This window comes from Myotis brandtii, unplaced genomic scaffold (genome assembly GCF_000412655.1).
Source record: "Myotis brandtii unplaced genomic scaffold, ASM41265v1 scaffold212, whole genome shotgun sequence".
Taxonomy (NCBI): domain Eukaryota; kingdom Metazoa; phylum Chordata; class Mammalia; order Chiroptera; family Vespertilionidae; genus Myotis; species Myotis brandtii.
The window spans coordinates 984725-1001118 of NW_005357931.1; the positions used below are offsets into that span (position 1 = coordinate 984725).

Genomic DNA, 16394 nt, shown 5'->3' on the forward strand with positions numbered 1-16394 from the left:
TATTCATTTCAAACGGGCCGGATTCGGCCCGCGGGCCGTAGTTTGCCCACGGCTGTATCCTATGGTATAATCCGTGCCTGTGTGTCTGGGGCTAGAGATTGTGTTCCAGTGTCACCCAGAGTCCAGCCCAGTAATGACAAATGGAATGAATGCAGACAAGCTTGAGGGAAGTGAGTGGGGGGCTGTGACTGAGCTGAAACCAGAGTGAAAACTGAGACAAGATGGGAGTGGGACTGCTTGCTGGAGAGGGTTGAGGTGATCCTAGAATCTTGCCTGCCTGGGGCCTTCCAGACCCTTCCAGTAGTGGGGCCCCACTTCTCCTCCCTATTATTTGCCTATGATCTCACTTTGTGAGTCAGGGAGCCAGGCCCAGCAGCTACCATGTTCCCCAGGCAAAGAGGCTGCTGCTATAAATAAAATGGGAGCACCATTCTAGCCCCCCAAATCAAGGCAGATTCTATTTTTACTGCCTCAGTTGTGGCCATTTTAACCTGCCCCCCTCCCACCCCAGACTTGGTCTAAGATCAGATGTAGGACCTGGAGGGAGCAGCCATCAAACTCCTGCCCTGATGGTGGGCGCTGCTTCCCCTCTACTGACCCTCTCCCACCTTCTCCGCTGCAGCCTACGAGATCGTCATAGAAACGGGCGACGGAGGCGAAACCAGGGAGAACGTCTGGCTCATCCTGGAGGGCAGGAAGAACCGATCCAAAGAGTTTCTCGTGGAAAATTCTTCCAGACAGCGGGCCTTTAGGAAGTAGGAAGAGGGGTGCCCACAGGGGCATGGGGGTGGGGTGGGTAAGAGAGGGACCCCAAGGATGAACCCCCCTGCTGGGAGTCATAAACATATTCATGGGCTTAAACTGCTTATTGAGTACCTACTGTGTGCTGACTCCTAGGGATGAAACAGGAGTTTATAAAGGAAAAGCTAGGAGGGGACTGTCATTTAAAGAGAGTCCGCCAGCCTGGCCGGTGTTGCTCAGTGAGTGAACGTCAACCTCTGAACCAGGAGGTCACAGTTCAATTCCAGGTCAGGGCATATGCCGGGTTGCAAGCTCGATCCCCACTGTGGGCCGTGCAGGAGGCAGCCGGTCAATGATTCTCTCTCATTATTGATGTTTCTATATCTCTCTCCCTCACTGAAATCAATAAAAATATATTTTTTAAAAAAGAAAAAATATAGAGTCCACCATAAGAGACTAGAACTTAATTGTTCCAGCCACTAAAAAGAAAGGATGATTACATAATGTGATTGAGATGCTAATTATCACTGTACTGGCAATCATAGTACAATATATGTTATCAAATTAATATGTTGTACACCTTAAATCTACACAATGTTATATATCAAAGATATGCCAATTTTTTAAAAAAGTTAACAGAAAGCTACAGCAACAACTGGTTAATTAATTAAACTAATTAATTAATGATTGTGCAACAAGACCCAGAATCACTGCAGACTTTTTTATCCCTTGTCCACACAGACAAGGAACTCACAGTCTAGTTGAAAAGGAGGACTTCCAGCCGTACAATTGCAGAAGAAGCATGGAAGACAGCATAGAATTAAGTTCTGTTTAGAAGGAGGAAGGGAAGGGACAGCCTCTAAGGTTCTTTATAGGAAAACCAAAATTGGGTCTTGTATAAAGGGGCCTCCATTCACAGCTCCCTGTTGGCAGACACAGCCTGGAGAATCTCACCTCCTCCCCGCATCAGAGCCGCCTCTGAGCTGCTCAGATGCCCACTTCATCTCCCCACTCTCTCCAAAATTGCTTCAATAAAGTCTCTCCCTCCCATAACCCACCTGCCTTTTATTTAAACTCCCTCTAGATCAGGACAAAGTCTGAACTCTGATTGGCACGTACAGACCACAGACTGCTGCATTTCACCTCCTTTCTTTTTTTTCTTTTTTTATTGATTTCAGAGAGGAAAGAGAGAGAGAGAGAGAGAGAGAGAGAGAGAGAGATCAATGATGAGAGAGAATCATTGATCAGCTGCCTCCTGCACCACACCCCACGGAGATCGAGCCTGCAACCTGGGCATGTGCCCTGACCGGGAATTGAACCACTCTCAAGCACTGAGCCATGCTGGCCAGGCATCTCTCACCTCCTTTCCATTGCATTTCCCTCACTGGACCCAGCCTGCAGCCAAGCCAGCACCCCCCAGAAATGTCTGCACCTCCCCACCCCACTTTTCCCATCCCATGGCTTTGCCAATTTGGGTCCACATCAGAGGACACTTCCCTCCCTCTCTCATCCCATCACCTTCTCTGGCCAACACCCAGGGCCCAGGGCCTCACCTGCTCTCAACTCCATGTGTTGTTGCCTCCACTGGTGCTGGGGCCCGGCAGCAGGTAGGACTTTTTAATGGTGGTGATTGTCTTCTTCCAACCTTAGTCTGAACCCCATAAGGGATGAAGACCTGACATCAGCTCTTGCCATTCTGTTCCTCTTCCTCAGACCAGAGCCTAGAACAGTGATGGCGAACCTATGACACGCGTGTCATAGGTGACACGTGAACTCGTTTTTTTGGTTGATTTTTCTTTGTTAAATGGCATTTAAATATATAAAATACATATCAAAAATATGTCTTTGTTTTACTATGGTTGCAAATATCAAAAAATTTCTATATGTGACACGGCACCAGAGTTAAGTTAGGGTTTTTCAAAATGCTGACATGCCGAGCTCAAAAGGTTCGCCATCACTGGCCTAGAATACAGTTGGTACTCAATAAATGCTTCCTTCTGTCAGTGGGCACGGGTAGCTCTCATTGGCCACATCTTTTTGTCCTGCAGGGGGACCACAGACACATTTGAGTTTGACAGCGTCTACTTGGGGGACCTTGCTGCCATCTGCGTGGGCCACCTTGCCAGGGAGGAGCGGTTCATCCCCAAGAGAGAGCTGCTCTGGCATGTCAAGACCATCACCATCACCGAGATGGAGTACGGCAACGTGTAAGTGTGTTCCGCCCGCCCTCGCCCCCAGCAGGAGCCTGAGGCTGGGCCATGGGTAAGACAGCACAGTCAGGGAGGTGTCACCTCATTCAGGAGGCAGGAAGGGAAGAGGCAGGTGTACTGGACCGAATCTATCTGAACCAGAGGCCCACCCCAGGGGCTGGGGACTAGGCCAGATGCCCTTAGGTGCTAAGCCTTTTATCCCATCGATGCTTTGGAAGAACTAACGCTGAGCAAGTCAGACAGTGCCAGACAGCAGAGACATTCCTTCCCCTCCCTCCCATCACTGTATAATGACAAAGAAACACAGCTTTGAAGCCTGCTCCTTCCACGGTCGTAGTGAAAGGCCGTCATCCATGTGGGCAGGGCCCTGGGCCAGAGGCAGCTGGGGTAACACCGTACCCACCTGCCTCCCAGGACCCTCAATAAAGAGCTTTGCCTTCCCCCCACCAGGGCCTTCCTGGGGACTCAGGCATTTTTGGAGGATTAAGAGTCTTCGTTTCCTGGGTAACCATCCACAGTTATCAGTTTGTCTAATTAAAACCACTTGGGAACCACGTTGGAAGCCAGAAAAGAGCCTGAGGTCTGGAAGGCAGGGAAGACACTGCAAAGGAACCAGGGAGGAGGGAGAGGAAGCTGAGGGCCGTGCTGGCCTCGGGGAGGGTGGGCCTGAGGAGTGAGTGAGAGCCGAGGTCATAGCTCGGGCTGCAGCATCCCCACAAAACTGCTGCTGGCCCCTCAGGACTTGGTGTAGACTTTTGGGGCTGGTCCTGCCCAGGCCACACCTTTCACGGTAAGCACAGCAGACAGAAGCAGCCAGATGCAGGCCTGCGGGACCCAGGCAGGCCCCTCAGCTGCAGGCTCCAGCCTTCAGGAGCCCAAGCTCCTCAAACAATGTCTGTCCATGCTCAACCTGTGGCCTGCAGGCCCTGGGCATCGGCCCCCTCTGACAAGCCCCACCTTTGGGAACTGGCAGGGAAGGGTCTGACCTCTGGGCTTCTGTCTTACCCAGCTCAGGCTGTCTTACCAAAGTACTTAGGACTGGGCGGCTGCTCCCTGTCTGGAGGCCGGAAGTCTGAGGCCAGGGTGCCAGCGTGGTTTGGGTTCTGATGAGGCCTCTCCTACTGGCTTGCTGTGTCCTCACTTGGCAGAGAAAGGGAGTGAGCCCTGGTGTCTCTTTCTCTTCTTTTAGGGGTGCTAATCCCATCTTGGGGCCCCTACCCTCATGAACTTATCTAAGCCTAATTGTCTCCCAAAGGCCCCATCTTCAAACACCACCACACTGGGGATTCGGGCTTCAGCATGTGAGTTTGAGGGGATACAATTCAGGCCATCACAGCTTCTCTTGGGGCTACAATGCTCTTGTTGCTCTGCTAGAGAAGGACAGCTGGGGCGTAGTAGGTCCTGGCGGAGTCGCGGGGCATGGCTGCTGGGAGCAGCACAGGGAGGACTTGGAGCTGGGGCAGAGGGCCCTGAAGGGTCACTGGCTCACCAGCAAGCCAGGGTCAGCTCAGAGCTCCTCCTGCAGCCAGTGACTGCCTCCCGGCCACAGGGAACACGGCTGCTGCTCTGCTCCTCTGCAAACCCCAACATAAACACACAAAACGCTGCTTCTTGATAGAATAATGAAATAAAATAGTCATCACTGGAGTTAGCTCTAAATGGACACTGTGAACGAGAGGCAGCCAGAGACCTCAGCACCACCCGCACCTTCCGGTCTTGGGAGGAGGGGAAGCGAAGGCCCAGCCCATGAACTTCCCGTCCCACTGTCCTGGGGCTGAGCTGTGGGGTTTCTCATCCAGTGCAAAGAAGCATCCACTCCCAGGGAAGCCTCTTTTCCTTCACCCTCAAGAGGGTGGCCTTTGGTCTGTTTGTCCTCAGGCTGGATGGGGAGGAAGGGATGTCCTCAGGGCAGGGCTCTTCCCAACGGGAAGAGGGTGCCGGGTGTCCAGACCCCCAGATGTCAGAGCTACCGTGGGTCAGCTGGGAGGCCTCAGGCAATAACCCATCAGCTCTCTGTGCCTCAGCCTCTCTGGGAGGCAAGCTGATGCTCTCTAGAGTCAGGAGGTAGAGAAGGATGCAGGGTGCAACCTGGGGCTCTCAGGAGTCCAGCTCCAGCCCAGGGCCTGTGCAGGTCTCAGGCCTGTGTTGCTGCTGGAAGACAGCCTTTCACCCCCAGAAATGTCACTCCATCCAGAAGGGGGTCTGTGCAGGCATGTTTAGTCATTGTGATGATCGGCATGCCACTGGTCTAGCATGTACTGGCTTGCTGCCATTATAAAAGCCACTACCTAGCCCTGATGTGCTTCCACAGTTCCTTCCCAACCACCACATTCACCGTAATATTTGGTTTCCCATGAATTTCACGTAAATTTAATCTCAAGCTCTTATGAACATGATAATGTCAAATTTCCATCTCCCAACCTTTCCCAGTTCTGGCTGCTCTGTGGCAACATGCGTTCCTTTTGACCAGCTTTTCTTTGTCAGGACTCCGGAGGAAGGACACACAGGCTTGTGTTTCTTTTTTTCAAGACCAGAAACAGCTTCATTCTCCTATCCCAATATCATCTGTAATGCATAATCATTGTAAAAATTCAAATAACACAAAGAAAGTGTGTAAAAGAAAGTAAAGATTCCCCAAAGCCCTACCCACCCGAGGAGGCCAGCATGAGCCTTTGGTGACCGGTTGGTTCTTTCTGGCATTTTCCTAACATCTCACAGACACACTGTTCCCGGAAGTGTGATCCTAGTCCACATGTTTTTTCATGTATTCAGTTACTTTTGTGTTTGTTATTCTCTGCTCTTGCCTTTACTCTTACCGATGACTACTTCCGGTGGGAACAGCCTGGCTCGTGTCCTTCCCCAGCTAGTCTTGATCCCACAAAGCCCTGAGGTCCCGCGGCTTGGTGAGCTTACAATTATGTCTATTAGAAAACATCTCCTGATAGCTACACCAGGGAAGAGTTTTCAGCCATTAAAAATTATGAATTAAATATGTACCAGATGACTTGGAGCAAGTCCCAGGAAGGACTGTTGAGTGAGGAAAGCAAGATATGGAAAAACACATATTGCCTGATGCCATTTTGTACATGGAACACGGATGTCCTGAGAGTGTGTGTGTGTGTGTGTGTGTGTGTGTGTGTGTGGCAGGGAGAGTGGGGGGCCGGGTTGGTGAAATGGAGGGGAATTGGGCAAGATCCACTTGCCATTGTGACGGGTTATCTGAGGTGACCGTGGGATGCTGACATGGAAATGAGGGAGAAAAAAAGGAGCTACCGCCAAGCAAAAAGGAAAAGAAAAGGAGTGAATTTAGAAAAACATGCATATGATCACACGATCTGTGCGTTTATATATAATCATGTATATTAGTGAGCATATGCATAAAGAAATACATTTTAAAGGAATTTTCAAACAAAGAATGCAAGTGTCTCCCCCACTAAGAAAGTGCAGTCCTTAACAACAATCCAGATTTTTCCAGATAAATTGGGGGAGGACAGAACTCCGAGCAGCATAAGGATGTCCTGTGAAGTATCTGCCAATAGCGGGCCCTTCAGCGGCCAGGCAGGCTGGCTGGGGGCCCCGGTTCTGCGTCACCTTGAGCAGTGACTTCTCTTCCCAAAGCCTTAGTTTCCCTCCTGTGAAATGAGGGGATGATGCCTACAACTCAGGGCTGTTGTGGGAGTTAATGAGATGCAAGAATGCAAAACCCTGGCATTTAGTAACTTTGCAGAAAACCAAGTCTTTTTGCTGTTCTGGATTTTCATCTAAAATGGGTTTGATGTTCGCCCTACCTGGGTGGCTCAGTTGGCTGCAGCATCGTTCTGGACACCAAAAGTTTGCGAGTTTGATTCCCAGTCTGAACACAATACCTAGGTTGCAGGTTCGATTCCAGGTTGAGGCATGTATGGGTGGGAAGCAAATGATCAATGTTTCTCTCTCTCTCTCTCTCTCTCTCTCTCTCTCTCTCTCTCTCTCTCTCTCTCTCTCTCTCTCTCTCTCTCTCTCTCTCTCTCTCTCTCTCTCTCTCTCTCTCTCTCTCTCTCTCTCTCTCTCTCTCTCTCTCTCTCTCTCTCTCTCTCTCTCTCTCTCTCTCTCTCTCTCTCTCTCTCTCTCTCTCTCTCTCTCTCTCTCTCTCTCTCTCTCTCTCTCTCTCTCTCTCTCTCTCTCTCTCTCTCTCTCTCTCTCTCTCTCTCTCTCTCTCTCTCTCTCTCTCTCTCTCTCTCTCTCTCTCTCTCTCTCTCTCTCTCTCTCTCTCTCTCTCTCTCTCTCTCTCTCTCTCTCTCTCTCTCTCTCTCTCTCTCTCTCTCTCTCTCTCTCTCTCTCTCTCTCTCTCTCTCTCTCTCTCTCTCTCTCTCTCTCTCTCTCTCTCTCTCTCTCTCTCTCTCTCTCTCTCTCTCTCTCTCTCTCTCTCTCTCTCTCTCTCTCTCTCTCTCTCTCTCTCTCTCTCTCTCTCTCTCTCTCTCTCTCTCTCTCTCTCTCTCTCTCTCTCTCTCTCTCTCTCTCTCTCTCTCTCTCTCTCTCTCTCTCTCTCTCTCTCTCTCTCTCCCTCTCAAACCAATAAAAGGTATTAAAAAATAAATAAAAATTAATAAGAAAATAAGAGTTAACCTAAAATAATAATAATTAAAAAAAGTGGTAGTTTGTAGTGGGAAGAATCCATAGCAGTTCAGTCGAAGCCTCTAGCATTGCCAATGGGAAAATCAAGGTCTGGGTAGGGGTCTGACCTGCCCAAGGTCACACAGGTGGCAGCGCTGAGGCAGACTCCAGCCCCCCTTAGACCTATGCACTGTTTTTCTGCTGTGCCCTCTGACTTTCTTCTTGGTAATCACTGGACTCATTGCCAAAACTGGGGAGCTGTGGGGTTGGAATGGCATTAGGGAGGGGACTTTTTGGTCCAAGAAGTTGCTCTTGGCCCTGAACTTGCTTCTAATTATGGTGGCTTCTTCATTGGGGGACTTTCTCTTAACCCAAGAACCTTGCGGCCAAAAGCTTGTACACACACACACACACACACACACACACACACACACACACACTTCAACTCAGCCAACTGCGAGGGATTTGGGAGCACATTCTATAGCCATGATTCCACTTGGCTTTGGCTGGGGTAGTCACTCCGAACCCTGCAACTGCCTCTGACAGTGACATCGGGGGAAACATTCATTCCCTTTGAGGGAGGGAGGGGCTCAGCATGGCTGGCGTGGAGTGAGCTTAGAGGAGAAGAGCAGGTGATGGGTCGGGAAGGTCAACGGTGGGAGGAGGGTCAGATCAAGAGGGTCTTGCAGGCCTTTGAAAGGTGGTGATTTTTGCAAAACCTGGAAAGCCATTGGGGGCTTCTGAGCAGAGGAATGGCATTCTCGGGCTTATATCTCCACGGGATCACTGGGCTGCTGCGTAGAGAACTGACCGTGGGGAATGAGAAACAGGGAGATGGGCGGGGAGGCTGATGTCTCCAGGTGGCAGGCAGTGGTGACTTGGACCAACGGACAGCCGGGCAGAGAGTGAACCCTGCCTACTTTTCCAGGTGGGCTGGTTCTGGTTCTATGTTACAGAGCAGCTCATTGGAACTGGCTGGTGGATCAGATAGGGAGTGTGAGGGGAAACATAAAAGGAGAATAAATAAAAAAAGAGACAGCTGGATGGGTGGAGAGCACTCTGGGTGTTAAGATAAACAAGACTCAATCCTCATGCTTTAATGCAGACATTTCCGGCCCAGTATCCTGTCGCTTGGGAAGGAGTCATCTATGGAGCAACAAGGGTCCTGGGAGGGTGTGGGCCGGGCTGGTGTCTACTGAGCTTCCCCTCCCGCCCGCAGGTACTTCTTTAACTGTGACACCCTCATCCCCCTGAAGAGGAAGAGGAAGTACTTCAAGGTATTCGAAGTCACCAAGACGACCGAGAGCTTTGCCAGCAAGGTCCAGAGCCTGGTGCCGGTCAAGTACGAGGTCATCGTGACGACGGGCTACGAGCCTGGGGCGGGCACGGACGCCAACGTCTTTGTGACCATCTTCGGCTCGAACGGGGACACGGGCAAGCGGGAGCTGAAGCGGAAAATGCGCAACCTCTTCGAGCGGGGCAGCACCGACCACTTCTTCCTGGAGACGCTGGACCTGGGCGAGCTGCGCAAGGTGCGCGTGGAGCACGACAGCAGCGGCTACTACTCGGGCTGGCTGGTGGACAAGGTGGAGGTCACCAACACCAGCTCGGGCGTGGCCACCATCTTCAGCTGCGGCCGGTGGCTGGACAAGAAGCGGGGAGACGGGCTCACCTGGCGAGACCTCTTCCCTGCTGTCTGAGGGGCTGGAGGTCTTCCTTCCAGCTTCTCACCCAGCTGCTCCCAACCACACCGTCCTACCCCTCACCGTGGCTTCCAGCAGACTTTCCCCGAAGCCCCCTGGAGCTGGGACTGGGGCCCAGAAGGTGACATGTGCCTCTGTGGGCCAGAACATCGGGGTTCTTCAGGGGACATGCTGGGTGACTTCTTGGGGGGCCCTGCCCCTCCCCAGTCTCTGGGACCTACAGGAACCATCAACATGCGTCCCAAGCCGTGGCTGCACGGAAATAACTGCATTTTCTTTTCCAATAATAGCGGCGGCCAGGCTGACACTGCTGGGGGTGCAGATGGGAAACTGGGCTTCACCCAGGGGACAGAAGTGGGGAAGAAGATGGTGTATTTTAATAAAAAAAACTAATTAACACTTTCCCCTAAAAAAGCTGGGCTAATTAAATTATTACCAACCACACCCCACAAAGAATGCATCTTGACATCTGCTCACTGAAAATGGACCCTTTTCCCAGTTTCAATAAACCTCGTGCAAATGGAGAAAACCATCAGGAGGAAGTATTTTTCCCGGCGGGCTGGGCGTGGGGGTGGGGAATTTATGAGCCTGTGAAAGGTCCGTGATTCTTTCCATCACTTCCCAGAGAACCATTGCCAAGTGCCCGCTGGCTGCCCTGGGCTGTGATAGCACAGCTGAGGCCTGAGCAGAAGGTGATGGGGGTCGGAGCCTGGAACAGCCTGTCGCTGCTGCATTCCGCTGGGAGGGGAGCAGGGAGGGGCCTCGGGTTATTTAGCACCTACTGCCTGGGGCTCTGTGTGGGCAATGTGGACTGAGAGCTGCCCTCCAGGGGGTCGTGACCTTTAAGAGGCAGCAGGAGAGCTGCACACTCATGTACACGCGCTCCCTCCCCCCAATACACACTCCCTGACTGATAGTCACAAAGGGGCTGGACATCACACAGCAAGAGTGCAGCGGAACTGAGTGCCCCACTTCTGATTTTCCTACAGTCCGATAGGAGGGCACCCCAGTAATGGTTTCCGCTGCCTGCTGCGCCCCCTGTGCCCTCCCCACACAGGTATAAATTCTTAGCAAGGCTAACTGGCTCCGAGGCAGGTTCCGGGAAGTCTAGGGGCTCTGGAGAGCAGCCAGGGTTGAAAGCACAGGCTGGTAGGCAGGCCCCAGCTGCATCTCTCACCTGCTGGGAGAGCTTGGGCCCGTTATGTCCTCTCTCAGGTCTCAGTTTCCTTATCTGTGAAATGGGGAGGATGATAGTACTTACCTGGTCGGCTATTATGAAGGCTAAATGAGTTAATATGCAGTCAGGTTTAACCCAGCACTTGCACTGAAGAGTAAGTGTGTCCATAGTGTTAAACAAGCAGGACTCCAGAAGGCTGTGCTGGGCTGGGGAGAAGTAGCCGTTAAACAGCTTTATGGTACCTTTTTCTGTGAGCTGGTTCCTCCTCTGTCTCAGGCAAGCCTCACAACTCTGCTGGACTCTCTTTGGTTGTAAAAAGTCCACCAACCACTGTAAGTCACAAAGTCCATCTCAATTCTGTCATTTGAATCCCTGGCTCCAATATAAATTCCAAAATGTCACGAGTAGACCCCTGGGTGCGCTATGGGCGGCATCTCTTTCTGGACTGGCAGGTGTTTGGACCCTTCCTCTCCCGTCCCCCCCCCCCCTCTGTCTCCTTGTTTCAGAACTGAGACCCCCCCCCCCACCACCACCACCCAGCTGGTTCCCAAGTTCCTGGGACCTGGGCCATTTCCATCGCAGGCAAGTTGCCCACAGCTCCACGCCCAGCGATGCCGCACACTGTCCCTGCTGTGCCGCTGCTGGGGCTGTTCCCTCTGCTTGCCGCTCCTCACCACCCATCGCCCCCCACCTACAGCTGCTGCTCTTGGCAGAAAGGTCTTCCCTATAAGGATGGCTTCTGAGTGACAGGTTTTAGATCAGCTCCGTTTTTTCCTCACCGGATTTAGAGACAAATCTACATGAAAGACTATTTGGAAAGAACCTTGATTGTATTGCTTTCGAGTAACTGCTAACCAAGTATTTCCAAATAAGTGTCTCCAGGGGTCTACATCAAAGAAAAGATTAAAACTCGTTTGCAATTAGCACGAGCTATTTACATACAAACTGTTGCACCGCAGTCTAAAAAACACTCTTACTCTTAAGTAGGTTAAACAAAAGCCTGCCGTTATTATTTCCTCAGCTCCCGCTGAGCAACCCTTTCCTCCCAAGATTTTGAAAGAAGTCAACTCAGCCAGTTCAGATACGTTATGAATCTGATGAGGTGGGGTCACACCGGTGAGGTCAGAAGCACTGTGGGTGCCCCTCTTCCGATGGACCCCTGTGCTGTGTGTCCATCCTAAATGGCACCCGCATTACTCCCAGCCCCTTGGCAGAGCATGGCACGGGCGGGCACCCAAATGCCCTGAGCGAGGACAAGGTGAGGGGCTTCAGGGACAGGTGGGAAGTTCAGCCTCAGAAAAGGGAAAGAAGGAGGTTTGGGACAGATGGGCCTTGAGAGTGAATGCCCTTTAAAGGGGGAAAGAGCTCGTTAGCCCTAATTTAATGGGAAGGGTGGGTAGTGGCACCTGGCTGGTGGGGGAGGTGGTGTTGATTATGAGCCGCAGGGAAGATGGGTTTGCACTCCCAGCCTAGAGGTCTCAATATGGCCTGGGGCGAGGTGAGATCATGTGTGATGGTTAATTTTATGTGTCACTTTGGCCCCTGGGAGCCCAGGTTAAACATTATTTCTAGGTGTGTCTGTGAGAGTGTTTCTAGGTGAGAATAGCATTTGAATCAGTGGACTCGGTCAAGTGGATCACTCTCCCTGACCTGGGCGTGGGAGTGGGGGAGCCTCATCTCATCCACTGAGGCCTGAATAGAAGAAAATGGAGGGGAAGGGAGTCTGTCCGCCTTCCGCCTGCCTGCTTGCATGGGACATCGGTCTTCTTCTGCCCTTGCACAGAGACTTACACCATCAGCTCTCCCGGTCCTGAGGCTTTCAGACTCAAACTGAATGGCAGCGCCGGCTTTCCTGGGTCCCAGCTGGCAGACAACAGGTTGTGGGACTCTTCCGCCTCCATAATCACAGGAGCTAATTCTTTCTCTTGATAAATCTCCAGATATACAGAGATATCTTATCCACCTATCTATCCATCCATCTATCCATCCATCCATCCATCATTTATCCATCATTCATCTATCTATCTATCTATCTATCTATCTATCTATCTATCTATGTATCTACCTACCTACCTACCTACCTACCTACCTGTCATCTCCTATTGGTTCTGTTTCCCTGAGAGTCCTGACTAATACAGACAGACGTTCTTCCTCCTAAACCTCCTGAGGATCTTCATGGTGATGAGAGTCATGGCCTGCATGGAGGATGAGCCTGCATGTTTTCTGAGAAGTCCCTTTCCTCCCGGGCACTGCAATGGAAAGTGCCAGAAGGGAGTAGCGACGACGAAGGGTACATTTGCCCATGTAAAGGGGTAGGACAAAATCCAAGGAAAGAGAACCATTTCCCCAAAAATTGCTCAGGCCCTAGGGGAACCGCTGCTGTGTAAACAGAGATTACCTAGACAAGGATAATGGAGGAGGTGGCGTCTACAAATAAAGACCTGTGGCATGTGGAAACCGGAAAGAGCCTAGTCTACCCGTCCACATTTTTACAGCTGGAAACCGGGGAAGGGCAGTGTCTTTCCCATCCACATGCAGGTGAGCGATGGGGCCAGGACTAGCGAGCCCTGATTCATGGATCGAGAGACATAGATGGAAAATGGGGAAAGCGACAGACAGTATCTGGGGTCATCTTACTTGAACAAAAACGAGGGATTTAAACATTCATTAACCTAATGTAAACTATGGACTTTAGTTAATAATAATGTATGGATGTTGGCTCATCAATTGTAACCATGTACCACACTAAGGCAAGATGTGAATAATAGAAGTAACTGGGTGGTGGTGGAGAAGAGATTGTATCAGAACTCTGAACGTTCTGCTCAGTTTTCTGTAAGCCCAAAACCGCTCTAAAAAAGTGAAGTCGATTACTTTTACAAATAGTTCCTTAATATGGGTTCTATTTGCAGTTGATGAAAGAAAGCCATCTTCCGGTTCACTGACCCACACACGGAGACCAGGCTCTACTAGATGCTGAGTGTCTGAATTGGGCTCTTCCAAAGGAATAAGAAATCCGTGCCAACCATCAAAATCACATTCCTTCTCCTCTACAGGGAAACGGAGGTGCCCTCCAAGTCAAAACACAAGAGGTTACGTTTGAGGATTGATCAAGAATGGGAACTTTCCCCTTTAAAAACCATAACCCAAAGTTTAGGAAACAGGTTAATTAGATGTTTGATTCACAGCATGGAACAGATTCTTTGAGAGATAAAGAGGTTGAAGAAAAGAATGCATGAGACAGGAGAGGAAGGAGGAGGTAGAGGAGGAAGCAGAGGAAGAAGAAACAGTGGGGGAGGAGGGGAAAGGGAAGCAGGTGAGAGGGAGGGAGGAGGAGGGATGGACGTGGGGAAACATACCTGCTGGGCCTCCGATAATGGACAAGACCAGGTCTGTGAGAGGCTTTCTCCAGACACACCCGGGTCTGCACAGAAATAAGCACCCTGCACCAATGAAGTGTAGTTAGCAATGCAGGTCATTTTTATTAGTTATAAATAAAGTACAAAAAATCCACCAAAAGTGAATCTAAGCATTTACACGATTCCTAATGTCTCCGCCTTTTCATTGATGCACTATTGCTTTAATATTCATAATAAATATTCTTCTAGCTTTCTGCTATAAAATAGTCTATGTAGCAAAATGTTGCACAGCACAACAGAACAGAACAGCAGGAGGATTACAAAAAAGGACAATCAACACTGAAGATAATCCTTTCACTTACCAGGGGCAACCAAATTACCCCCTGGAGGGCCCGGTGAGGCGGGCTCCACAGCTGAGAAATGAGCTGTAGCCAAGGCCAGGGGTGGGGCTGGGGGAGGGGAAGGCTGCGGTGAGGAGTGGGGGGCACAGGCCAGCCAGGGCCAAGGGCCCCTTCCCACTCTGACCCTGCAGAGCAGCGTAAGGCATGTCCATCCAGGAGCCTTGCCAAGAGGGCAGTGTCTGCCAGGCCCAGCAGTGGTGGTCTGTGCCCGGTGGGCGACTCCACAGGCCCTCTCCAAGGAAAGCAGGAGAACAAGGCTCCAGGGCGGAGGCAGAAAGGGAAGCTGGCAGGCAGCAGGCAGGAAGCCCAGGGAACGAGACCCATAGTCCAGCCGGAGCAAAGTTGGGGCTTAGGGACCATGCACGGCCCAGACACTTCTCCAAGCCTGGCCAGGCAGTGTGGCGAATTGGGCATCCACTTCCTCCCCCATCAGCACCATCCCAGGGGGCCTCACGTGGAGGGTGGACGGCTCCATTAGGCAAAGGCAGTGATGTCAAGAGGCAAGAGGCAAGATGGGCTGGAAAGGAGGGGAAAGGGGAGCGGAGGGAAGAGGCAGACATGCGGGAGGCACAGGAGTGGATCCCACTCCGGGCCAGGCTTCTTCTGGGGGCATGGACCTCCTCTCTCTCCTTTAGCTCAAAGGCATCTCAGCTCACAGCTGAGCCAGGCTTTGAGGCCACCTCTTCCTCAAACCCTCCCCTAGCACTCCTCCTGGGGAGGTGAGACTGGAGGCCACCCCCATCCACAGCAGCGCCCCCTGCCCACAGCCCCCTGGAGCAATGGCAGAGAGTAAAGAGGAGATACTAGGGAGGAGGAACCATGAGTCTAAAATCTGCATCCCAATCTGTTGTCAAGGGTGATGCCTCAACAGTAAAGTCTCCAAGAGATGCTAGGATGGGGTGCCAATTCTAAACACCATAGTTTGGGGCTCACCCCATCCCCGTAACTAACAAGACATGGATTTCAGCTCACTTTCCAAGTGACCGCCAAGCCTTGTGAAAGCACATGCCCCGTATCCAGTGTCCTGCCTCCCCGTCACCCCAGGACGCTGCATATAAAAGGACAGAAACCCTCCGGATATCTCCTTTGAGCAAATCCACTGGATACATTTTCTGTCTGCTCTATTCCTCTCCTCTTCTTCCCTTCCTTCCTTTCTTCTCTCCTGAGAGGGTGACTTAACACAGCATGGTAGTCTCCCACCGGATCCGAGTCATTCTCTCTGAGTCCCAGGGACCCTGGAGACCCTCCAGCTCACCTCCAGCCCCCCGCCCCCAAACCCAGAAAACTGAGACCCAGAGAGGCCAAGGGATTTGTTCAAGGTCACAGAGAAGGTTACAATAGAGCTGGTCTGAAAACCCGGGCCTCCTTATCTCCAGGCCAGGGTTCATTCTAATAAACCAGGCTCCTGCTGGTCATGTCCAAAGGGAACATTCTGGAACCAGAGGGATTTGTAGCCCAGGTGGAGAGAGTGACCTCCAGTGCCCCCAGAGCTTCCTCAGAAGATGGAGGCAGGGTGGGCTGAGGCGTGGGAAGGGCAAGGGAAGAAGGGAAGACAGGTTAGTGATGAGGGGTCAGGGGGACAAGGGTAGCAAGTGAAAGGATTATCCCAGTCTGCTGACAAGTGCAAATTATATTAATATATGTGCTAAATACAGTCACTATATTGGAGTTTTTCACTAGATCACAGCATACAGAATCAAAGGTTTGCATTTCATATGGAATGTATCCAAAGAGGCCAGCACCACAGTAGGACAGCTTGCAATCACACACCCTGATATTTGGACGAAATAAAGTTCGCGGAATTTTATTTAAAAAATTTTTTTTTGTATTCGTAGTTGTTTGTCATCGTACCAATGCATGCAAAGCATTCCACTCCCAGAAACAACGGCAAAATGAGGTAATAGGAGTAATAAAAAAAATTAGTATCCTTTCTAAATAAATAAATTATAATTAAAAATGCAAAACAACTATAAAAATAATTAAATAAGAACCCACGATATCTACAAGTTAGTCATAAATTATGATTGTTAAATATAAGGCATTTAAACTCACAAAACCCTGTAAACTAGCAACGTGCCATGTTTTTTGTTTTTTGTTTTTCATTTTTGTTTTTCTATCAGCTGAAATCGCTCTAGCATTTGCTCTACGCGCGCGCAGGAGATGAAACACGAGGGTGGGGGGCGACCTGACAGACGTTGCTACAGCCCCACGCG

At 50.9% G+C, this 16394-nt stretch overlaps 1 protein-coding gene across 2 annotated transcripts in view; it reads left to right on the forward strand.

The window, feature by feature from the left end:
- LOXHD1 (lipoxygenase homology domains 1) overlaps positions 1–9762 on the forward strand; it is a 103455-nt gene extending 93693 nt beyond the window's left edge. For both annotated transcript variants that reach the window (XM_005865741.2, XM_014539272.1), the window contains 3 exons: positions 623–755; positions 2790–2948; positions 8764–9762. In XM_005865741.2, coding sequence (XP_005865803.2) covers positions 623–755; positions 2790–2948; positions 8764–9244 — 773 coding nt within the window. In that variant the 3' untranslated portion in view covers positions 9245–9762. The remainder of the gene's footprint in view (positions 1–622; positions 756–2789; positions 2949–8763) is intronic.
- Positions 9763–16394: the final 6632 nt, after the last annotated feature.